The sequence below is a fragment of the Dipodomys spectabilis genome, unplaced genomic scaffold (assembly GCF_019054845.1).
Source record: "Dipodomys spectabilis isolate Male_0828 unplaced genomic scaffold, ASM1905484v1 ptg000003l, whole genome shotgun sequence".
NCBI lineage: Eukaryota > Metazoa > Chordata > Mammalia > Rodentia > Heteromyidae > Dipodomys > Dipodomys spectabilis.
This window is the reverse complement of record NW_024870680.1, coordinates 6471551-6497284: the sequence shown is the minus strand read 5'-3', so window position 1 is coordinate 6497284 and position 25734 is coordinate 6471551. Positions and strand designations below refer to the sequence as shown.

The following is a 25734-nucleotide window of genomic DNA, read 5'->3' as shown; positions in this document are numbered from 1 at the left end:
TTATACCTGGTTAGATTTCATTGGTCCTCCAAGGCTCCTTTGGACTGTGATCACTTCTAGAACTTTCCTGTGGATTCCAAGTGAGGCTCAAGGATTCCACACTAAAATCTAATTAGTATCCTGAGCTCACTTCTCACTTGGTGCCTACCAGATGCTAGTCATTATACTTGAATACTTTTGTTTCTGCAGAATAGTTGATGGTTCCTGAAGGCTGGAAGCATGTCATATTCAGGGCGTATTTCTATTGCCCATATCATTTCCTGGCTCTGAGAGCCTCAAGAACTATCTATTAAAGGGCAGGCCTTAACTGCAAGCATGAGGAGGGAAGGGAACACAATGAGCAGGTGAATTTAGGATGTTTCAATTTACCAGGCTCCTTCAGTGAAAGGTTCAGCTTACTCAAGCATTGAATTTCAAACATTTTCTTTAAGTTCATAACTTCTGTAGTGTGTGTGTGTCAGTGCTAAGCCTTGAACTCAAGGCTTAGATGGTGTTCCTGAGCTTCTTTTGCTCAAGGCTAGTGCTCTATCACTCACTTGAGCCATAGCCCTACTTCCTTTATTTTAGTAGTTTAATGGAGATAAGAGTCTCACAAACTTTTCTGTCTGAGTTGGCTTGAACTGTGATTTTTCAGATCTTAGTGTCTAGGGAAAGTAGGATTACAGGTATGAGCCACCAGTGCCCTGGTGCTTTTTTATTATTTACCTATTTATTTTATTACTTCCTGGGCTGAAGCTGACTAAACACACTCAAGTACCAATATACAAAATAAAATATCTGAAAAAATATAATGAGAAGATGGGCAAAGAGCTGTAAAAACTGAAACACAATGTAAGAGATGAGTGTGGGTTATGTACATGCATGTGGGTACACTGATTTTTCTGGCATACATTACACTAAATTTGGTGTATAAGGTTGCATATCAACTTGGTAGCTTTGACAGTGTACTTATTGAACTTTGGAAGGAGATCTACTGAGATAGTCATTTGCATAAAATGCATTATGATCATGATTTGTATTCCATGCCTTTCCATAGACTAGCAGTTTCCTCATCAGTAACTTACCAAGTAAATACACAATGAGGAATATTTAAAATATGATCTATTTATTCATCTAAAAATGCTCACTGAGGTTTGCTGGCTTTCAGGGTTAAGATAGGACTCTCCTCACACTTATAGGACAGAATTGTGGGTCCCTATGAAAAATATCTAAAGAGTTGGATGCTGGTAGTGTAAGAAATGTGGTTTCAGGAGGGCAAAATAGTTCACGAGACCCCATATCAACAGAAAAAGCCCAGTGTGGTGGCATGTGATTGCCATCCCACTTACAGTGATAAGCATAAATAGAATCGTGGTGCAAGCCACCCCAGGCAAAAAAAAAAAAAAAAAAATGAGACTGTATCTCAAAAATATCCAGTGCTGGGCTGGGAAGGTGGCTCAGTGGTAGAGTGCTTGCCTTGCATGCATGAGGCCCTGGGTTCGATTCCTCAGCACCACATAAGCAGAAAAAACAGCCAAAAGTGGTGCTGTGGCTCAAGTGGTAGAGCGCTAGCCTTGAGTTGAAGAGCTGAGGGACAGTGCCCAGGCCCACGACCGGACCAAAAAAAAAAAAAAAATCCAGTGCTAAATCAGGGTTGGAGACAACATACCTGCCTAGCAAAAATGAAGCTCTGGGGTCAAACCCAAGTACTAAAATTTAGAAGTAACAGAGATGTCATAGGTACTACTTTAGCAGATAATTATCTGTGTGCTGTTCAGGTGGTTCTTGGTAGGCAGAGGAATTCAAGGCTTGGACAAATATAATTACCATGTTCCAGAGGAGTATAATAATATAGTAAGTATAAGTAAATAACGTAAGCATAAGGATGGTAAACATAATGATTTAGTGGCTCCACATAGGCTGGGTTATGATGCTGAGATTCCCAGCCATCCTGCTCTGTTCTTTTTAAGGTTAAATGTACATGTGGAAACAAAACAAAACAAAAGAACCTATCCTGAATGCAGGGAAAGACTCAGAGTGGAAGGAGAAAGAGCAGTTACCTGGCTGAGGGCCTGGAGTAGGAAAGTGATCATAAATAATCTGAGGAAAGTCTTCTCTGGCTTTTAAACTTCTCAGGATTTAAAGACTTGCCCTTGCTGGAAGGAGATCCCCTGCAGTTGGCACTGTGACTTTCCTTCCATGCCTCTGTCCTGGATGTCTACAAGGACTCTAGGAAATCTGTGTGTGTGTGTGTGTGTGTGTGTGTGTGTGTGTGTGTGTTGTGCTCATGGGTGGCATGCATGTTTTCGTAGGGCAATAATGACTCCTCAAACTGTCATTTTTGAACCTGTTACAAAATCAATCACCAGCAAATGTAATTCCCATCTTGCTAACAAAACACTGACTGTCAAATTGCTTTTTTAGTTTTATTTTTATTGATAAATGACACAGTGGCAGACACTGCTACCAGCTCTTGGTGAGTGTCTGAGAACTAATTCTCAATTTCTTCATTTGTAAATGACATAGCAGGAATCCGCGCCCAGATGGAAAATGCCGAGGATCAGTGAAGCCCAATCAAGATTGCCAATGCCACCTCCAGTTTGGGTTTGGTTTGGGGACACTACTGACACCCTGGGACTGGAGCTTCACCTCTGCTCCACTCTCTTCAACCATTTCCTCTTAAAGGGAGCTTGAAGCATTGGGAAAGGTAAGAGATTATGATTAGAGACCACAGGTTTAACTCTCCCATCTGTTTAGCAATGGGTTTCCAATTCTCCTCTCTATTGGCACCATTTTGAATTCAGATTTTAGGAATGTCACACCCAGAAAGCAGTAGTAGCTTTCTCTAACAGCATCATTCTCTTTTTCCTCTAACCTATTCCCGTGGCTGCCAGGTTGATCTCTCTGAGACCCACTGGTGAGCATTCTCTTTCCTCTGCCCTAAGAAGGGTGCACTGGGTTGCCAGTACATGTTGGAAGAGGAGCTGTGGGCACAGACATGAGGAGGGCCTCACAATGCAGAGACACATGGGCAGAGGCCAGACACGCACTCAGGCGAAAGCTCAGAGAAAATGACTTGTTCTGGTTTGGTCATTGTCTTCAGGATAAAGTACAAGGTTGTTGAAAAATTTGGGGCATCCAAACTGCCTGGAGTCTAACTTCTTAGTTCTGAATCCTTTGTTTATAAACTCTTCTTTGCAGTGAAAGTAAACCATGTTTTATTTCCTGCCTATCCTGTATCCTTCTTTCACATCCTATAAATTTTACTAATCCTTTAAGCCCAATTCAAATTCTGTCAGTTTACAAGCCAGTCTTTCCTTTTCCTTTGATATTAAAAGCAATTTTTCTGCTGCTTTTGTTTGGTATTATGACTTCCTTCCTACAGGGAGTTGTCTTCCCTCCAGAATACCTGCTCTTCTGGGCCAGCAACCAAGGCTTGATTCTTCTTTACTTCTCAACACTGTCTCTCCAGCTGCTAGCTAAGCCTTACCAGTATAGTAGAGAAAGCATGCAATACCGGCTCACCAGAAACAGTCATCCAGGAGAGTGCACATCATGAAGAAGAGCTAGCTTTCCCTTTCCAGGAGTTAAATTTGTATTTAAATTAATTTCTGACAAAGCCAAACTGAATTCTTTCTTCCTATTTCTTAACACTCAAGTTTGACAATCTAGTGTACTTTGGAATAAGTCAGATATGAGTTTGAGTTCTTCCCTAAATTTCAGTTTAAGCTCAAAAAGAGAAATAAATGATTTCCTTTTCAGTTTTGTTGTAGTAATTAAGAAATGTATGTAGCAGGGTACCAGTGGCTCATGCCACAACATAAAAAGGACAAACACAATTACACATTACCACATAAAATAAGGATGCTAACAGCTTTTCTTATTAGTGTAAGAATACAGTATATTGTAATTTTACTTTAACTCCCCCCCCCCCCCCCCCCCCCGTCATGGGGCTTGAACTGTGGACGTGGGCACTGTCCCTGAGGTTTTTAGCTCAAGGCTAGTGTTCTACCACTTTGAGCCACCACTCCCCATTTTCTGGTGGTTAATTGGAGATAAGAGTCTTATGGACTTGGCTGGCTTTGAACCACGATCCTCAGATCTCAGATTCCTGAGTAGGTATGACTACAGGTGTGAGCTACCGGCACCTGGCCACTTTAATTCTTAAAGTAAAATGATGACAACCAGAACGGCTACACAATAACTGATTTTTGAATGTATTACTGCTTGACTCTAAAGATTGCGCAGTTACCTAAGCCTGGCAAGAAGGTAACAGAATGATTGCTTAGGAAAGTAACGAAAAAAGTTGGAAGTTTTCACCAGAGGCTTGTTTGAATGGAGACTCATTGGGAGTGTAGAGTCATTCCCAGGAGGGCTTGTGTGCATTGAACTTTGGGGACTTGAGACCGTCTCCAGGCAGTTGGTTCTAATCGATGGCCATGTGCAGTTTAGGGTCTAAGGAGGCTGGAATGACACAGGCTGCCGACAGAACAGCCCACTGATCTGGGTATGTGTGGACACAGCCTTTGTGAAGGTCTTCACAGACTGTGGATAAAAAGTCTGGATATTTTCTCTTCTGGCCCTCCTGGTCAGCTCCATGTGTGACCACAGGGGGGCACCAGTGCTTCTGCCCTCAAGCCTAAGTACCCTGCCCTTGCCCTTTCCAATATGCACGAAAAACTCCTACTCAAACATCTAGATCTTGATCCAATATCCCCTTTTCTTTCAACTCTATTCTCTTGCCCAAGGCCTCATTAGTAAGGAGTGACATAATGGAAAGACCAGTTCTGTCTCAAACTGATCTGAATTTAAACCTGATGCGAGTACCTAGAAATGGTGTCATCTTAGACAAATTATTCTTCCTGAAGCCGAGGCCCCCATTTTTTTTTTTTAAGTGAAAACTCTTCACTCCCTATACTTTGAGAGATCTTCTCTGGCAATGTTGTACTATTATTCTTTTGCCCACCTATGTGTCTCTTTGTGAACTCACTGAGATGAGTAATCTTGTCTTTTCAATTGGTTTGAGACCTTACAAGGTACCTAACTGACTCCATGTCATTTGAATCCGTGTCTGGTTTTATAGAGCTAACTCAAGGACCAATAGGATAATTACAGTCCAAGTTCTTCTATAAAGTGCTTTTTGGACATGGCTGTGCCCATTAGTCTAAATTCCTATAGCTCCTGTGCATACTGCTAGGACAGCTTTTATCACAGCTAGCTCCACAGGTTTCCAGTGATTCTTCCAGCAATCACGGCTTTCACTCCCAAGCCCTCAGGACACATCAAAATGCTCTGCAAATGCCAGCTAATAACGCTATTTCAAGTACCCTCTTGTCTTTTCCATTCTAAACAATCTGCCTGTGCAGGTTATCCTGAATTTACCCCCAAGGTCCCAGATCCTGAGCTCTGTACAACAATGTCTATTTCTATAATCCTTGTCCTTGGCTCAAAGTGAGTAAAGTCTCTTAACCCCACTTGCCTAACTCTTCAGAAAGCTGCAGGCCTCCTTTCTTCAATGCTCTTTCTTCTTACTGCCCCTCTGTGCGTTCTGTTTTTGGATAAGAAGAGTCTTCTTGTTAATGTATTCGTTATAGAAATTTGGAAAACTTTGGTTTTTATCAATTCGATCCCAAGTAAATCTGGTGATGAAAGCTACCTTGCAAGTCAGAAAATAGAGAACAATCCCGATTGTTATGCTAGAGACTTGATAGGCATAGGGGAAAAGAGGGAAAACTGTGACTGGAGGCAGGTGCAACCATGGAGCTGTATTGCAACAGGAGTCAAGTGATGGCTCAAATAGAAACAGCCTGCTCAGCCCTGCTTATGAGAGTACCTGTCTTTATCTCACTAGTCTTAACAGCTATTGCTTCATACAAGTGACCCCATGAACTATCTGAAAACCTTATACCAGGACACAAATGGGGAACAAACTGCATTCCAAAAAAATCTCAACCCATTCTTGGAAATCCCCACCCTTTGCTACCTTAAGGCTAAATAATAATCTTCTTCATTACAGTTTTAAGATCATCCCTTTCATTCTTGACTAAACTTCCTTCTACTTTGTTACTTTGTTTCTCATCTGAATTCTTTCGGTAAAGAACTTGAAATCACTAAGTAGACATCTGAATTTGGTTTCTATCTCAGAGACATTCCTAGCCTTCAGTAACTTATAAGGTTATTGACATTCATCAGATAGTTTATGTCAAATATCTACCACTAACCAGATTCAGTTAGGACTTATACAGGACACAAAGTATAATATAGACATTTCCAAGAATTGTAACATCAATAACAGATTAGATGTATCTTTAGTAAGGCCAAAATTTGTGTGGTGTGTTTTTTAATTGCATGTATTAGAAACTCTAAGCTATTTACCAATGATTAGAATATAAATTCTAGAGCGAGGCACTGGTGGCTCACACTTACAATCATCCTAGCTACTCAGAAGGTAGAGATCTGAGGAATGCAGTTTGAAGTCAACCCAGCAAGGCATGTGAGACTTCAATTAACCATCCAAAAGCCTGAAGTGGAGCTTATGGTTCAAGTGGTAGAATACCACCCTTGAGCAAAAAAGCACAAAACGCCCAGGCCCTGGGTCCAAGCCCTAGGACTGACACAAAAGCAACAAAAAAATAATTATAAATCCTAGGATAGAACTTGGATGCTTATTAAAAGAGGAGAGTAGCCATGTGGTAAAACCATTAAACAAAGTCCAAGAGAGATAGTTAGGAGGATCAGTCTTGGGCTCATTAAGTCACTATTGCTCTTGGGGTTATACAAGAAAAATAAAAGTTTTGAAATTCATCAGGGATGTCAAAACAAGTTTTATCTGCTATCATAATTAGTTTGAAACCTGTAATATTATGTGGAGAAGAATGCTAAGGCCAGCTATAACCTTAACACAACATGTACCAAGCTACAGTTGTTAGGGCAGCAAGATAAAAGGAAAAGAGAAATGAGAGAAAACAGGATGAGAGGAGGTAAAAAGTTATTCTCTAATACAGCAATAAGATACTAATATTGCCTCTTTAAGAGATCAAAAAGCTGTATGAGCTATAGCTAACATTCATACTTAATAGTAAAAGAGTGAATTCTTGATCCTTAAGATCAAAAGCATATATTGTCCAAAAAAGAAAGTTACTTATTACCTGATTAATGAAATGGTAACCTCTCTGTATAACACTTTGATAACAATAAAAGTATATTTAAAAAGATCAAAAGCAAGACAAAGCATGGGCAAAATATCAGAGTAAACATTTCCCAAGGAGAATACACTACCAAGCACAAGATGTTCAACATCAATAATCATTAGAAAAATGCAAACCAAAACTGCAGTGAGATACCAAGTAAGATGGATAAAGTAAAATTGTTACAAGTGTCTGTCAGTGAGGATGTAAAGAAATTAGAATGCTCATACATTGCTTGGTTTGAAATGTGAAATTGTGCAACCACTTCAGAAAAAAAAACCCCAAAACCCTAGCAGCTCTTTAGAATGCTGAGGATAGTCATATTGTTTCAGGGATCAACAATTTTACTGAAGTATAAATAAATAGATGTCACATAAAAACTTAGACACACATATTCACAGGAACATTAGCCATAATGGCTAAACATTGTGAGCGTCCCAAACCTCTGCCAACTGATGAATAGACATATTAAATGTAATATAACCATACCATGGGATATTACATGCCTATAGAAATACATGAAGTACTTACAAATAGGACAACATAAATGCAACATGAAAATGCTATGTAAAGTAGGGTAACAGTCATAAAAGCCAACGTAATGTATGAGTCCATTAATACTAAATGCCCATGTCAAATCTGTTAACAACTAGATGAGTGGTTGTCAATAGATTGAGATGGGAGAGGGGTGGGAGGTTGCAGAGAATGGAATTAATTGTCCGTTGATGAAGAGTTCCATTATGGAGTGATAAAATGCTCTCAAACTGATTGGGGTGTGTTTGTACAATTCTAAGTTTGAGTGAGTTGTAGTTACATAAATTATGTCTCATTAAAGCTATTATTTCAATGTATGTACATTGTAAATGAATTTTAATTTTGATGTCTGTCACAACAATCCATATATTCACTTAAGTGATCCATTGTATGTGTTCACAACTACTCTCTTTATAATGTGTAACAATAGATAGCTTTGATGAGTCCAACCTTTTAGAACATTCATTTGAAATAAAAATTAAAACCACTTAAACCATACATACTGTCTTCTGCATTGTTGTCATTACATCATCTCATTAACATGGTTTCTGTTCACCACTAGCTTTACTCCTAATATTTACCATATTTATAATCAATTTACTTAATCAGAAATGACATAATTACTTTTAGCAATCCACTTATGACAGTGCAGTGGCCCCATAATTTGTTCGCTACTAAAAGTCTCAATGTTCATCATCACAGAATCCATGGCAACTGAGAGAATTGATTGCTTCCATTATGTGGTACCTACCCCTTTGGAATCAATCACTCCAGGCTTCGCATTAAACTTCACTGTCTTCAATCGGGCACGCTCTTTTCTTTCCACCCTAAAGAAAATGGAAAATAAAAGGTCTGTTATCTGACAAGGCATTCACAATGAATTTCCTTATTAAGTAAAGAAGTCTTCCACCTATCCTTATAGCTTGAAATAAAGTGAAGCTGTTTTTCTTCTTTGATTTTTAGCATAAAAATTTTGGTGTACTATCTTTAAGCTTCTAATATAGCCCTTGAATTTTTTGTTACATGTACTGAAAGTTACAATCATTGAAAGGAGCGAGGAGAAAAGGAAGAAAATGCACAGCATTTGCTATTAAAGTGCTTAAATCAATCAAAATCTATTTCAAGAAATCATAGAAACCAACAAATGAAGTGGAGACGAAACAAGCACTTCCTCCCCTTCCTTCTCAAGAACAGTAGTTCATATGACTTCATTCGATAAGCAACCATGTCATACATAATCCCAACACTCCATCTAGGAGCCTCAAGTCCTCTGCCATGCTGCAGATTCATCATTTCACACACTGCTTCATTCATTCACAAAAAACTTCAGTGAGTGCCTTCCAGGTATCAAAGTCAGGACTGGGGAACAAAGAAATGTTTAAAAGCATCACTGCAAAGTGTTCTTGATAAGCATAGAGAGGTAAACGAAAGGCTGTGACTGGCCTGCAAGAAGTCTGATACCAGTGAGGGTATATGTATCTTGTTGGGAGGGATAAAATGGGAGTATGCAGCAGTGATCAGAGTAGGCTCCTTGGAGGAGATGTCCGTTTATGTGAGGCTGGAAGGATGGGAGAGAGCTGGTCAGTTAGGAAATGTGTTGAGGGAGTCTGCATAGATGACCAACAGTGCTGAGCTGTGACATGCTCAAGCCAGGAGCCTACAGAGGTGAGGGGAGGTGAACAAGACCGTGGATCCTTCCTAAAGGGGAGTGAGCCACCTCAAAGACTCAGCCCTTTTCCTAGAAGAACCTTGATGCATTGTTGAAGGATATAAGGCAAGGAAGTGACACAAGCAAATGAGCATTTTAAATAACAAGCCTAGTGCAGCTGGAAGACAGATCTGTGAAGGGAATGGGAAGAAGCTAGGGCCTACTTAGAAATTGTGAGCATAATCCATGCAATAGATGATGGACAATGGTAAGGAGTGGAGGAGAGAGTTGGGTTTGAGAAAATCCAGGAGGATAAAATTGGTAGCATCTATACATTTATTTTAAGGCCCTGGTTTAAAAAGAAAAAGGAAAAAAAAGGACCTATTTCCCTGATTTTCCCCAGTCCTTCCAGTTAGACATGGACTTCCCTTCTGAGTCACAATGGCATTTAAGTTAATATCTTCATTTTCTCCAGTTTATTTTGTTTTGGCATTGCCCATCTAAAGTTTCTTGAGGGCAAGGCTAGATATCAGTCAATAGTTTACACATAAGTCCTTAATAAACAATTGTTGAATAAAAATGCTTTTCTGTTTATTGTTTTAACATGACTTGGCTTACATATGGCTAGTGTTAAATTTGAGTTTTTATTTCTGAGGACAGAAAAGAGAGAGAGAGAAAAAATCCCTAAACCTATAGAAACTTAATGGTTTATGAAGCCTAAGTTATTCATAGATCAATAATTAGCTGCATACTCCTTTCTAACAGAGTTCTTTTGTGTTTCCAACTGAAACACAGTGAAGATCAGGGTTTCTATAGTTACAGAGTGAAGTTTCAGAATATATTTATTGCAGTATGAGACTAGAATAATTGAGTGGAAGCAGCTGAACAAAATGTTTCACATCTAACCTCCAATATTAAAGCAATATGTTCCATCGAGCCTCTTCTTCCACCTAACGTACAACAGTTGGGAGGAGAGAAAGAAAGACTTCAGCAATGATAAGATGCCAAGTGTAAAGCTGTTCCCTGAGAAAAGGCCTGCTCTGAGCTTCTTCAGCTTTTCCCAGTTACATCTATGTGCAAATTATTCATATTCATCTCTTCAGATTCTTCTAAAACTGTTGGTAGAGCACTAATTTTATTCTGACTTCTTTGTATTAATTAAGCTAATGATAGGATGTACTGGTTTATTCCATACTGTCAAAATCACCGTGGCACGTGGAAAATCCATGGCTACTTGACCAGAGGACGCGAATAAATTCTGCATGAATCCCTGTACTGCTATAGATCCCAAACATACATATGACTGAATTCAGTATTCATACCTGAGTCTGAATAGTTGGAATAGTTTAAAAGAACTATCTAGATTTAGCTTTCTAAGTCTGTTCCCTGGTTTCTAGGGTTATCCTTTTCGGTTTTCTTGAGAGATATCCAAAAAAAGCAAGATGGAGGGTGAATACTCCTGAAATGTCATAACTATGTGTGAAGATGGCATAAAGAATCTCAATGGAAGGTATGGGTCAACAGGGGCCTGTGGGCATGGAAAGAGGAAGCAATAGAGAGGGCTATTCTGATCACAGTATGTGACCTGAAACACCGTCCCTGGATACAATTAGAGCACAAGAGAAAAAGGAATGACAGGGAAGTAAAATGAAGTCTGCTCTGGGGAGCACCACACTGTCAGTGGGAGGGCTATCAGAGAGCGTGAATGAAGATGACCCTGGTCAAAGGACTTTGTTTGCATGTATGAACGTAGAACAATGACACCTGTTGAAATTGGAAGAAGGAGGAAGGGAATAAGGAGGAGAAAGTTACAGAGGAGGGGAGAGGAATAGGATTCATTGTCTGTATGAATGGTAATGTCCCAGTGGAAACTGCCCCTTACTTTGTACAAGTAATATATGCAAATTAAAAAAGGAAATATCCCTGTTAGACCAATTTTAGAGGTTCATCATTTAAATCGCAAGGTTTAACAAGAACAACATTAGGCATGCATACAGCTGCATATACAGATATTTATGTACTATTTTCTGTGAATGGTTATTCCTCTTCAAACAGGTATTAGGGAAAAACTGCCAGACTCAGCAGAAAAGTTCACAAGACTCTTATCTCCAATTAACTACGAAAATGCCAGAAGTGGATTTGTGGCTCAAGTGGTAGAGCTCTAGACTCAAGCAATAAAGCTCAAAGACAGCAGTGAAGCCCTGAGTTCAAGCCCTGGGACTAGCATGTGCACGTGCACACAAGTTATTCTCCATCTCACAACTTTTTAATAAGAAAAGTAGTGTCTCATTGAGGCCCCTTTGGCAAAAATAGATATTAAAAGCCAAATGCTTTTGTTAAAGAAATGATGGTGGTAGTTTCTGAACACCATCCCTGAGCAGAAAAAGCTAAGCTAGAGTTAAAGACCCTTAATTCAAGGCACTGTCCTGGCGCACGCATGCACACGCGCGTGCGCGCACACACATACACACACACACACACACACACGAAGAAAAGAAAGGAAAGGTAGATAGTCACTGACTCAATTCCAGTGGGAAAGCCTGCTATACTTTTCTTCTCCCACTTAGACACAAGCAATTAATTAAATTGTTTGAGCAGAAATAATCCTTCCCACCCTAGTCTCATTCCTGACCAAAATACTAAATACAAAGTGGATGGCAAAATTAGAGCAATGAACTTGGACACCTAGTATCTCCAGAAAGCACCCAGTGCCCACACTTGAATGAGCCCAACTGTCTCCTTTACCCTTTTCCCCTATCTCCCATCTGGTGTGTTCAGGTTCCAGCCAATCGCATAGTGGGTCAGGCTTGGAGGCCTGGATAGGGGAACATAATTGGTTCCTCAGAGTTTGCCTGTGTGCTGCAGGCCCTGTGGGAGGGAAAACAGAAATATCATCCACCTTGGTAGTCACAGGCTTGCTGTGAAAGGTAAGTGACAAATTCTTATGTAAGACACAGGCTGTGATCTGACCACCCAGGTAGTCAGTCACTATGGAACAGCGAAAAGACACCTGGATGAAGAGACTGTGGGAGACATCTTAGTTTGGCTATTCATCAACTATAATCAAAAGGAACAGGAATCCCATGTTATGAGCCCAGAGTTTGAAATCATACAAGCCTGCGTCTGCCATTTGCTAGGTTCTGTGACTGAGGGAGGTCCTTCTGCCTTTTAGGATCTCAGTTTTCATGCTAGTAGAATTAAAATAATAACATGCTTTGGAAAATTATGCTGGATGTAAAATGAGGTAATATAAGACAACCATTTAGTACAGAGTCTCACAGAGTCAGGATCAGCACGTGATAGGTGGCTAAGACAACTATGCTACAACTGCCTCCGATATCACTTGCCATCCTTGTTTGCAATTTTCACCTTGGAAATGGTGCCCTGCTTTAGGTTCTCACTGCCATTGTTACCCCTCCATGCCATGTGTGACCAAGGCAAGGGCTGTTTTCCTCTGAGGGGAGTCCCCCAAAGTGGACCATCAGATCCGGGAGCCATTAGGAGGAGAAGAGTCCAGACCTTTGCAGTTGCTGATAGAGATTCGAGAAAGATGAATGCTCGAATCCTAGCCTCAGTCCCTGCTGCCAGTGTAACTTTTGCAGGCTAATCAGATTCTCTGGTACTGTTTCCATAACTGGTGAGTGCTCTTAGAGTAGTGCTCCTGATGTAGTGGAAAGACAGCTAGTTTCTCTCTCTCTCTCTCTCTCTCTACATATATATACACTCTATATATGTAATTTTTAATACATTTTTATTGTAAAAATACTGTACAGAGGGGTTACAGTTACTTGAGCAAGTCCATTTCCTATCAAGCATTGTTGCCTCCTCCTTTGTTTTTCCCCTACCATCCCTTCCCTCTCACCTCCACAACTATACTCCCCCCACCCCAGGCTAAATTGTAAAGTTAATTTTTCAACATAGTGTCGTGTACATCTCGTTGTTACAATGGGTCAACCTGTATTCCTATTTAAGCATTTTCCTTTTTCCCTTCTCCTCCCCAAATTAGAGAAGTGTATATACAAGATGCAGGGCACCAACATCAAATACAGTGAAAACAGGTTATACCGTGGAGGAGGAACATACAAAGAAACAAAAATATCACATGGTATATTATAAATACATTAGAAACAATAACAAGATTGTAAAGTTGTAAAGTTCATTTTTCCACATAACGACTAGTACATCTCATTGTTGCGATGGATCCATACAATTTTGGTGGGAGGGGGAGGAGGATTGGGTGGGGAGGTGGGGGGGGGGGGGAGGATGGGAAGGGGAAACAAAGGAGGAGGCAACAATGCTTGATAAGAAATGTACTCATTATCTTGCCCATGTAATTGTAACCCCTCTGTACAGTATTTTCACAATAAAAATTAAAAAACAACAAAAACAATAACAAGAAAGAAAAAAACCACTTGTGTCCCTATCTTGGGGTTCACTTCACTTAACTTCATCTTATCTGGTCATATGTACATAGCTTTTAAAGACATCTAGTCTTATTCCCAGAAAGACATTGGCCGAGCCTGTGGCTGGCTGTGATGCCAAGGCAAGCTACTTGAGTACTGGCTCTCACTTTCCTTATGGATCTTTTCTGAAAATTAAATTGAAAGCAGGTATTGAAAGCATCTGGCACAATACAGAGTGGTAGAGTTAATGTGCCCTTCCAAACTCAGAATGAAATGTGAATGAGGTTGGAAGAGGTGGGACCAGGCAGAAGCGCCAAGGCATAAGTGGGTTATGAGGGCCCTACCCTGATGACAGGATTCATCTATTTAATCATCTACAGACTGCTGGGTTATTGTGAGGGTGCGTCTGTTACAGAAGCCTATTTAGCTCTACCTCTCTTCTGCCCCTACCTGTCAGTAACATCCTTCAAAGCCTCAGGATTCTGCAGTCCCTACAAACGAGACCTTTACTAGATGTGGCTCTGCAACTGGGACCTTCCCATTCTCCAGAACCAGGAGCAAATGAACCTCTATACGTAATCAGTGACCCAATTGCTGGTATTCAGTTATAGCAACAAAAACAGGCTATGTAATGTAGTCAGTGAGATCATCAGATAGAATATATCCTTCCATCCACTGCTCTTTCACCTTTATAATGGAGCCTTTATGGCCTATTCACAGGGTATCTGTGCCACAGGCACCTGCTGAGCCCGCAATCATGGACCAGGTTGGGCCCAGCAGGTGCCTATGATTATATACCCTGACATACCCCAATAATACTTGCTGAATTCGCTTTTGTCAGCTCTCCTTTTTGTATTGTTGGGAGGCAGGATTGCCTGAATCAAGAGCAATTCTGTAGCCTGAATTCGAGTCCCAGTTCTGCCATTTACTAGAGCCATTTCAAGCAAATCAAAAAAACTCTCTGGGCTTCAACTTCTTCATTTAAAAACTAACATCCTACTCATAGGGTTTAAATGAGGTTTAAATAACTGAATAACAGTAAAGGGCTTCAAAGTGGTAACATGTTATGGGAGAATTTGATTCGTCAAATGCATTCACCATCCTCAAAAAAAGGATGAGGAAAATGACAACAGTCAGAGTTTTTATTTTATAGCTTCATGCTGATGAACCATCAGCACAGAAATATTTTTGGAAAAGGTAAAGCAATACAGGGGCTGGGAAGGTGGCTCAGTGGTAGAGTGCTTGCCTTGCATGCATGAGCCTCTGGGTTTGATTCCTCAGCACCAATAAGAGGAAAAAGCCGGAAGTGGTGCTGTGGCTCAAGTGGTAGAGCCCTAGCCTTGAGCTGAAGAGCGCAGGGAGAGTGCCCAGGCCCAGAGTTTAGGACCCACGACTGACCAAAAAAAAAAAAAAAGGTAAAGCAATACATGGATGTTATCCATTATAAACAAATTGTTTAAATAGGGATACAGGTGGACCCATTGCAACAGTGAGATGTACAAGATGTTATGTGGAAAAATGAAATTTACAACTGGAGGGGGCAGGAGATGGGAGGGCAGGGATAGTAAGGGGAAACAAAGGAGGAGGCAACAATGCTAGATAAGAAATGTACTTATTATGTTGCTCATGTAATGCCTCTGTACGGTATTTTCATAATAGAAAAACCTTATTATTATTATTAATAATAATAAAGGCAAAGCAATACATGGATGTTATCCATTATGAGATAGTTCCAGGCCAGCATCAATTTATATACTATACTTAAGAGATAGGTTAAAAAGAAATTAGGAATTAAAATATCTAATTTAATAAATGTATTTAGTTTTTAAATTGTATTAAAATTCATATATAACAACTCTTTGTGAGATAGGAATACAATTAGTTCTTACTTTCTTGTATTTTTCCTTAAAATTCTTCCTTTTTTACAATTATAAATTATTTCCAAATCTGTACAAATCAATAAAAGCAATGTGTTTGAAATAACTAAAACCCTAAGCAGAAACTTATTGATAGCTATAATTTGTGTGTGTGTGTGTGTGTGTGTGTGTGTGAGTGAGAGAGAGAGAGAGAGAGAGAGAGTATGTGTGTCTTGGGGCCTGAACTCAGGGACTGGGTACTGTTCTTGAGCTTTTGTGCTCAAGGCTAGCACTACCACTTTGAGCCTTAGCTCCATTTCTGGTATTTGCATGGTTTATTGGAGATTAAGAGTCTCACAGACTTTCCAGCCTAGGTTGCTTTGAACCACAGTTTTTAAATCTCAGTCTCCTAAGTATCTAGGATTACAGGTGTGAGCCATTGTGGCTAGGCTATAGCTATGGATTTTTATATAAGATATAAATGCATATTGAAATAAACAAGTATATTTTATTTGTGTCAAATTAACATTTTTCAGGGGGAGAACTATTCTCTTCATAAAATAGAATACAAATAAAAATATCAATATTGCAGATCCTGAACAAAGTTGTTCTCCAGGTAAGCTGTAGTATATCTGTTTTGTGTGTGGGTGTGCGCCAGTTGTGGTTTGAATTCAGGGCCTGTCCCCAAGCTTTTGTTGCTCAAGGCTAGTGCTTCTACCACAGCTCCACTTCTGGCTTTTTGGTGGTTAATTGAATATAAAAATCTTGTGGACTTTTTTGTTTAGACTGTCTTCCAACCATGAACCTCAGAACTCAGCCTCCTGAGTAGTTAAGATTACAGGCATGAGCCATCAGTGCCCAGCTTCTAGTATGGTTGTTAAGATGAAGTGAATCATAATAGCCAGTTCAAGAATAGCCCTAGCAGGTAGGAAATCATCCTTTTAGGAAGAATAGCACTGAAAGTGTTTCTCAGGGCAAAAATGATAAGCAAGTGGACAAATGAATGACTAATTGGTTACAATCACAGAACCTGAGGGTTAAAAAGGGTCTAAAATATCATATAGTGATATTTCCCATTCAAAGTTTCAATTCCTTTGCTATTTTCCCAGGCTTCCCATGCCATGTATTGACAGTAGAAGGATTTCAACTAGTAGAAGAATTTCTTTACTACCAGTGAGCTGAAATTTATTTTGGGCATAGCTTTCTTTCCTCTATCCCACTTTGACCTGTGGGGCCATATCAACAAGGTGGCCCCTTCTACACAATAGCGTCTCAGTCAACTCTGATTAGTTCAATCAGAACAACTCAAAATGCATGTGGTCTTGACATTTTTAAATCTGAAGGAAGTGAAATGGAAAAACAGAATATAAATAAACTAAGAAGCACTGCTTTGAATATCTAAACCTTCAAAAACAACAACCCCCAAACCCTAACACTGTAAGCTATAATGCAAAGTCAGACTGCCCTCACTAAGTACTAAGGCAATTAGGAGACCAGAGGTTTAAAGAGACCCAGAGAAATACATGTAAATGGGAGGTCCCTAGACAAAATCTAGTGATGAAAAGGCTTCTTGGAGTTTCAGCCAGTTCAACTGTGACATCTCATTGAAGATAGAGAGAGCTGGTAAACAGCCACTGACCTGCTTCCTGTCCCACCATCCCTCCCCATCTGTGTGGCACCTGCTCCTAACCCTCCTGCCACACCAGTCCCCAGCTGTGTTAGGCAGAGGATGATGGAGACCAGGCTTCTTTTTATGCACTGCAGTTGTATCATAGTTAGCCTTGGGACATAATTTACACGTTTCCACTACCGTTTTTCTTCATCCCTCTATCCCTTTGTATGGAAGGTCACCTGAATACTCAGCTTCACACAAGGGATTTTTTTTTTATAAAGGTGTTTGGGTCTGGAGTCCCAGATGGGAGCTCCTCAAGAAGCCAGTGGCTAGGGATAAGTTGAAGACTGTTTTGGATAAGCAAGATTGTGTACTACATCTGTTTTCTAGCAGAAAGTCAATTTCTGCTTCATGGACAACATCTTCCTGTCAAAATTATATTTGTGGGGAAGAAAGTCAATCTGGTGAGGAGGCTTAGATGCTGTGAGCAGAAATGAAGGCGCTAGTCATTGCTGAAGAATACTTGTGATTTTCAAATGAGAACTGAAGAAATGTTTGGATGACACAAGGCTTGATGCTGTGACATAGAAGACACTCACATAGTGCTATCTGAATGACTAATGGGGACCGTGTGAAGACAGGAAAACATTCCAAGCTCCTATATGACAACTCAGATCCTACATACCTGAATTTGGGATGGAAATTTTCATCCATTTTGAAAGTAGGTCATGGTCAGGGCCTTAGCTTAGCAAATCAACTATTTAATTTGGCTTCCATTTTGCCTTTCTATAAATGCATTCAAAAATGGAAAACCCCTGGAATAAACTCACTTGAGTATGCAATCAGCAGTAAGGATGACTGATGAGCAGAACCATGCATATGAGGTTGCTGAGGGAAGTTTTAGAATCTTTTTCTTTTATGCCTTGCTACTGTCACCAATTTTGGTAAAAGCTTAACACAAGCAGAATGACAAATTCTTATTCACATCACCTGTCACCACTGACAATTACCCTCCAGACGGTTGATCCTCCTTGAATAGTTATTTTGTGAAGTTTCTCCCAGCATCCTTCACTTCCACACCAGCTAGCTAAGAAGCAAACACAGCCATACACCACAGGCATTCTTACCTCCGTTTGCTGGGGATAACACCCATCTCCTCACTGTCTCCCTCCAGTGTGACTCTCCTGGCTTGCCACCACTCATCGTCGGAGGCGTTAATGACGTGGAGAATATCTCCATACTTAAAACTAAGTCCTTGACTTGGCAGCCCACTGTCCTTGCTCTTGTCGTAGTCAAACATTGCTCTGAAAGAAGTGACAAGACAGCTTGATGAGTGATCTCATGGTTAGCAAAGTCCTTATAGAAAATTTATGCTTTTGAAGGTTCTCGTTTGCCCTGAGGCACCATCACTATTTGATATCAACTCCCACGGCACTTCCTGGAATACAGTCCACATTCTCACTGTTTGGGCCACAACTGAGATCAGTTCTTTCTTTCCCTTGCTGGCAATAGTAATGGATTACAGATTCCTAACACACGGGTCCCAAAAACTGGGTCTGCTTCCATTGTATAGATCATTACATGTTACAAGGCAATAATCAGGAGTAACAAATAATGAATTTACTACCAGAGATATTTTCCCCTCATTACAATCAGTGTTTAAAAAATATTTGTATTATCTTTAGTTGTATGAAGGAGTTCCATTTAATAAAACAGTTCATGATATAATGCATCTTTTCTAAAAAATATATATATTTATTGTAAAGATACTGTACAGAGCTTCTGCAGGGCAAATGACATAGCTAGCAAGATCAATAGAAAGCCCACAGATTGGGAGAAGATCTTTACTAGCCATACAACGGAAAAGGGTCTCATATCTAAAATATACTTGGAACTCAAAAAATTAACCCCCCCAACAACAAATCCTCAAAGAAACAACTGCCCAATAAACAAGTGGGCGAAAGACTTAAAGAGAAACTTCTCTGAAGAAGAAAGAAGGATGGCCAATAGACACATGAAGAAATGTTCAACATCCCTAGCCATAAAAGAAATGCAAATCAAAACAACATTGAGATATCACCTCACCCCAGTTAGAACGGCAAAAATCAAGAACTCAACAACAGATGCTGGAGGGGATGTGGACAGAAAGGAACCTTACTTCTTTGTTGGTGGGAATGTAAACTTGTTCAACCACTTTGGAAAGCAGTATGGAGGTTCCTCAAAAGACTTCACATAGAACTCCCCTATGACCCAGCAATCCCACTTTTGGGCATTTACCCAAATGTTTACAAACAAGACCACACTAAAGCTACCAGCACAACAATGTTTATTGCAGCATTATTTACCATAGCTAAGATATGGAACCAATCCAGATGCCCCTCAGTAGATGAATGGATCAAGAAAATGTGGTATATATACACAATGGAATTCTATGCCTCCATCAGAAAGAATGACATTGCCCCATTTGTTAGGAAATGGAAAAACTTGGAAAAAATTATATTAAGTGAAGTAAGCCAGGCCCAAAGAAACATAGGTCCCATGGTTTCCCTTATTTGCAATATCTAGTATATGTATGAGTCAAGTGGAAAAGGTCAGATAATGTGATGTCAGGAAAATGAACCCTTAGATATGTATTTTAATGTTTTTTTCTTTCATGCATGTGTTTCTAACGCATTTATAAGATTATCTCTTTGTTGCTTTGTATGTCCCTCCCCCACAGTATAACCCCTGCTTTCACTATATTTGATGTCAGTATAACTTGTGGAGGAGATGGGGAAAAACCAGTTGTTTAAGGATACAGGTGGACCTGTTGCAACAATGAGAAGTACAAGTTGTCATGTCCAAAACGAGCTTTACAACGTCGGGGGGGGGTAGAGGGGGGGGAAGGAGAAGGATTGGGATTGGGGGGGAGGGGGGAGGCTGGGAAGGGATGTGAAGGGTAAACCAAAGGAGGAGGCTGCAATGCTTGGTAAGAAATGTACGCATTATCCTGCCCATGTAATTGTAACCCCTCTGTACAGTATGTTCACAAATAAAAAAAAAAAAGATACTGTACAGAGGGGTTACAGTGACATGAGCGAGTATTGTTATCTTGATCCAACATTCCTTCCCATCCATCCCAAACCTTCCCTTCCCTCACTTTTCTTAATTTTGTAGGATATACATTAGGTTTTGGACTGTATCCTCCCTCTGCTTCTCTTCATTCCCCTCTTCCCCACTTCCCCTGACCCATCTTACTCCTTTCAAGTATCTGTTTCCTGTATTTATCTTTGCTGAACTTTGATTAAGCCTTTCTATGAAATTACACTGTTTGACTTCTCCCTGAAATCTACTGTATTTCAGTTAATACCTGGTGTACAATTGCATACTATCCAAAATATTTACTTCTATGTTTACAAACTAATTCTAGAGGTCTGGAAGCAGACTCACATGGTAGAGTGTCTGCCTAGTAACAGTAAGGTATTAAGTTCAAACATAGTACTGGTTTCCAATAGGGGGTGGTAAGCACCTGTCTAGCAGGCATAAGGCCTTGATTTCAACTCCAATATTGCACCAAAAAGTTCTTTAAAAGAGATATGAAATGTAGAGAAGCACAACTTTCTGTATAAAAGTGCTTTTATATTATAAACAAATCCTCTCAGAAGCATCAGCTTGTGGAACTCAAAACTTTGTAATAGGGAAAGACAGAAGTGTCTGCCCAGTGCCTATGATTCTTCTAGACAATCAAATATTAGACCATCTCTGATACTGGATAGCTGATGGGGTGAATATAATAACCTGAATGAAGTCTTCAAATGAAAGAAATACACACACCTCCCACATATATCTGCATATAGGTAAGATAATAATTAAATGGACAAAACCACAAATAGTTCTGCTTCCATAAATTGCCAGGCCTTGTTCATCACTTTACTTATTAATGAATTCTAATTCTTGATCCTTGCTGGAGAGCACTTGCTAAGCCTTTACTAGGGTCAATGTACTGCAGGAGTTGGAAACATAATAAAAATGATGAATGAGACCTGATTGATTAGCTGTTTGTCTTATGGAGATAATTTATTCCAAGTCTTACACTGTCTACCTGTGCCTGTATCTCCCACTCTCAAATTCCACCACTACATGCATACAACACATATCTTCCAAGGAGAAGCAATTTTACCACCTCTCTATTTATCCCTTTGATTCCATTCTAAGAATTTCCTTGGAGTGTAACCACTACACATGGAAAGCAAGCTGAATTTAAGTGAATAGATTTTTCTAAAAGTACTGAGAACCAAGTGTGGCTCCTTTCTTTCTTCTTTCTTTTTTCCTCCATCAAAGAAATGTCACATCTGCTGTCTTGGTAACAAAAGAAAAAAAAAAGGATGAAGACAGCTTCTAAGTTTCATATACTGAATTACAACCCAGCCACTTCTTCTATCTCTATGTGATGAAATTCAGGGAGAGTTTTGTGCTCAGCTCCTAGAATAAATTATTTCCTTTTGACCATTTACCATCTCTCTGAAGGACTCAGACAGAAGGCCACGCCTGGAGAAGGGAAGGGTAAGATAGTAAAAGCTCCTAACAGACACTGTTGGCAGTGATAAGATATGGATGAATGAACTCTCCTGAGCAACATGGATGCAACATGGATTCTAACAGCTATCTCTACATAAAGTTGTTAGCATGTATGCAAGACTAGTGGCCAGGGCTGTAGGGAAATAAAATAGAAAGAGTCAGGGGCCACACTTGTGGGGAGATGTCCTTTTCTCATGATGCAACTGTGATTATCTGGGGATGCTGTTTAATCTCTGGCTGGCCTCGCGCCCCACATCTGACACAGTGATGATGACAACAGTAACTTCATTGTGGACTTGTGTGGGTGAGGTGTTACATAAGGTGTTAAGTTCTATGCACATACAACCAGAGCCAGGCACACAGGGACAATGAGTAACTATGAACTACTTTTCTCTTTTGAGTGATTACCAAGAAAACTACTTTCTACAGATTCTACTGTGAAAAAAAGAAAAAAAAGTTAACAATAGTAGGCCTGAGACCACTATCCTTAAAGATGTCTGTTGAAAGACCTATGGTCACCTAATCTTTGATAAGGGAGCCAAATTCATCAAATGAAGATAGACAGCCTCTTCAACAAATGGTGTTGGCAGAATTGGCTGTACACATGTAGAAAACTGAAGTTAGATCCTTATATATCCCTCTGCACCAGCATCAACTCAAAATGGATCACAGACCTCGTGGTAAGAGCAAAGACCCTGAAAATATTATAGGAAAGGATAGGGGATACTCTAAGGCTTCTTGGCACAGGTGGAAGCTTCCTAAACTGTATAAATCATGCCACAGAGCCCAAACACTTGTCTTCCCTCTGGGAGTTTGTAGCAGTGCCATGTTCCAGGCAGAGGCTGCCTGTGTGACCAGGCCCCAGCCCCAAGATCTAGTTCAGTGCCCCTCATTCGACTTCCATTCAACCTCAGAGATGGTGGTGGTGAGAACCAAGTGCTGAACCTGCGGGTAACAGTCATGGCTGCCACAAATTACAAGGTTATTAGGCAGCCTGGTCCATAGCAGGTATTGTTTTTCTTATTGCCATAACAACCTTAAAGGTATAAATGTACAGGCTGCATGCACACCCATGGAGAATGAATATAAAAAGAAGTCTGACTCCAAAATTCACACTTGTGGCTATGTTATCATATGGCTCAATTTCCTTCCCTGTCACCTTCTGATGGTGACCTGGCAGTACCCAGGGCCTTACACCTTCCTGTCAAAGGTGACCCTCTTCTTCCACCATACATTCCTGGATCTTCAAACCCTAACAGTACTTGAACTCCAGGTCCCTGGGGGAGTGGAGACAGAGAAGCCATCAGAAAAGCTGCCATATGGTCGCCAAGAAGGGACACACAAGGGTGACACTACCTGGGTTGGTGACCTTTTAACTGTGGGCTTGAACAAGTTATTTAAACTCTCTGGCTCTTCTGTTTTCCTACCTGTAAAATTGGTATAACATTAGCTAACTTAAAGAGGAATGGTGAGATTCAATGAAATAATATATGCCAATGTATGCAACACTAACTTGGCACTTGAAGACGCACAATAAATATGAGTTATGATTACAAAGAGAACTGTTGTTGCTTTGAAAATGACTGAGCTTTGAACCCATGAGATCTAGGGCTCAGTGGGGCCATTGGCAGCCATCTTCGGGACTCTTCAGATTTCTCAAATACCTCTAGCTTTGGGACCACATGCAATCTGGGGTACCATGTAGATGCTCAACATTGGGAAAAGCAATTGGGAAGCCTCACATATCATCCAAAGCACCTTTTTCTCTAGCCTCAGCCTTCCCATGTGCAGAGGGGGAGGCGGCGATGCTGTCCCTTGTGGTACCCAGGAAGCCAGACATTCATCCTGCAGTGCCCCATTCCATTCTCAAGAGTCCTTGAAAGGGGAGTTTCTCACTCCAGCCTGTAGTAACAGATGTCCTCAGCAAGAAGCTCAGCGGCCTGCTCGTTCTGTGAGCTTTACTTATCTTGGACACTATGCCCTTCTAGGATTATACTGACTCAGACTTGTCAGGTTTCTGAAGCCAAGCAGCTGACACATTTCAGCAGCTTCTGGCTCCTCAGGATATTAATGGATCCTCACGTCTGGGGGAAAATGCTACCGTGGCCCTATCACCTAATTTAAAAAAGCAATAAGCTGTTTTTAATTTGCTTGATGTGCTAATTCATCACAGCAGCTTTTCTAAAATGCCATTAAGACTCACACTTTCCACCCAGGGTGCTTTTAACGAAGTCCATTAGGCAAGTAGAATTTGACAGGAGTAATGCCACAGCTTTCTCAGCCCTCCTGTTCCTCTTGAACTTCACTGCCCTCTCAGGAGGTCTAGGAAGGAAAGAGTGAAGTAGTTGCTCATCCCTGTGGCTGGGTAGCATGGCCGTGAGATCCCCAAGCATCCTACTGAATATTGTGGATTACAGGCCTGGTGAGGTGTTAAGTACTTTATATCCACTTGTCTCCTTCAGGTTGCTAAGTAGGCAAGGGAGCATAGGGGTTATATGACAGCTCTTGAGACAGAGAAGATCTGGGTGTAAGTCTCAGTTCCTGGCTGTGAATTTGGGACATTCTTCTTAACCTCTCCAGTGGTCATTTAACCATTGATGATCATTCTCTCATCTGGAAATGCAGACAAAGATGGCATGAACTGCAAAGAGGTTGCTGTGGAGATAATGTGCGTAGAGTGACAATGATGAGTAAATATATTCTTATTTCTGTCAATTTTGCCATGTAAGTATTTTTTTGGTTCATGAAGGAAATGAGACTCAAAGAGCTGAAACATAAACAGCAAGTGGCAAAACAGGGTTCAATGCCGATAGCTGTGGCTCTCTCAGAAGTTTATGTTCCTGCTTGTGGGATTTTCCTTGGAATTCCTGCCAAGGAACTTGTTCTTAGGGCTTTCCCCTAAGGATCTGATAGTGACACTTATGATAACACCATAGACTCAAAGAGGAAGTCAAAGGTAGTTTACTGAATGCATATTCTCTTCTTATACATACCTGGTAATGCATGAATCAGCCTTGTGTTATAGACAAGGATATACAACCTGAGATAACTTAAGCCATTTATCGATCCAGTGTCAAATTAGCTTCCTAGTATGAATGGAAGAGGGGCAGGACATAACTTGTACCCTGTCTGCCTCCAGGACCTGTGAACTTCCTGTGTGTCCTGCAAGCCACTTTCCCCAACTCAAAGCACACTCTCTTCTTGTGGTGTGACTGCAGCAATATGTGACAATCACAGACCACTGCATTGGTGGTGTCTTCTATGTTGGAAAAAGCTTTTGCAGCAATACTTTAAGGCTAGGAGAGCAGAGAATGATGAGTATGGCAATCTCTGGGGATAATATCACTAATAAAAGGAAAATATTACCCAATGTATCTCATGATTTAAAGGATATAGTAACAAGAATAATGCCTCCAACTACCCTTTAAGATATCCATACCTTAATATCTGGAAACTCGAAATATGTCACCGTATGCAGCAAAAGAACATTTGTAGGTATAATTAAAAGGTAAAGGTCTTCAGGTGGAGACACTCGCCTGGGTTATATGTGTGGGCCCAGTTTAATCACAAGTCCTTAAAAGAAGAAGAGGAAGGCAGGAGAATGGAGCAGACAGATATGACTTAAGAGGCACTTGATCTTCTACTGCTGTCTTTGAAGGAGGAGGAGCAGGGAATCAAGCTGAGGAAAGTGGTGATCTCTATAAACTGGGATTGGCTCTCAAGTCACAGACAACAAGAAAGCAAACCACAAGGAACTAAATTCTGCCAACAATCTGAATGAGTATGGATTCTTTTTTAGAGCCTTTGGAAGGTGTAAAGCCTGCTGATAGTGAGCTTGATCTCATTCTAGTGAGACCTTTGGAACTTTAAGACAATAGATTAGTGTTGTCATTAACATATGATAATTTGTTATGGTAGCAATAGAAAACTAGTACCTGTTTTTGGTTTCTAAATGGAG

General features: G+C 40.4%; 1 protein-coding gene across 12 annotated transcripts in view; it reads right to left on the bottom strand.

Annotated features, from left to right (window-relative positions):
* Dlg2 (discs large MAGUK scaffold protein 2) overlaps positions 1-25734 on the bottom strand; it is a 2085086-nt gene that overhangs the window by 60522 nt on the left and 1998830 nt on the right. For all 12 annotated transcript variants that reach the window (XM_042686455.1, XM_042686483.1, XM_042686517.1 and 9 more), the window contains 2 exons: positions 18347-18523; positions 8452-8527 (listed from right to left, as the gene is read on the bottom strand). In XM_042686455.1, coding sequence (XP_042542389.1) covers positions 8452-8527; positions 18347-18523 — 253 coding nt within the window. The remainder of the gene's footprint in view (positions 1-8451; positions 8528-18346; positions 18524-25734) is intronic.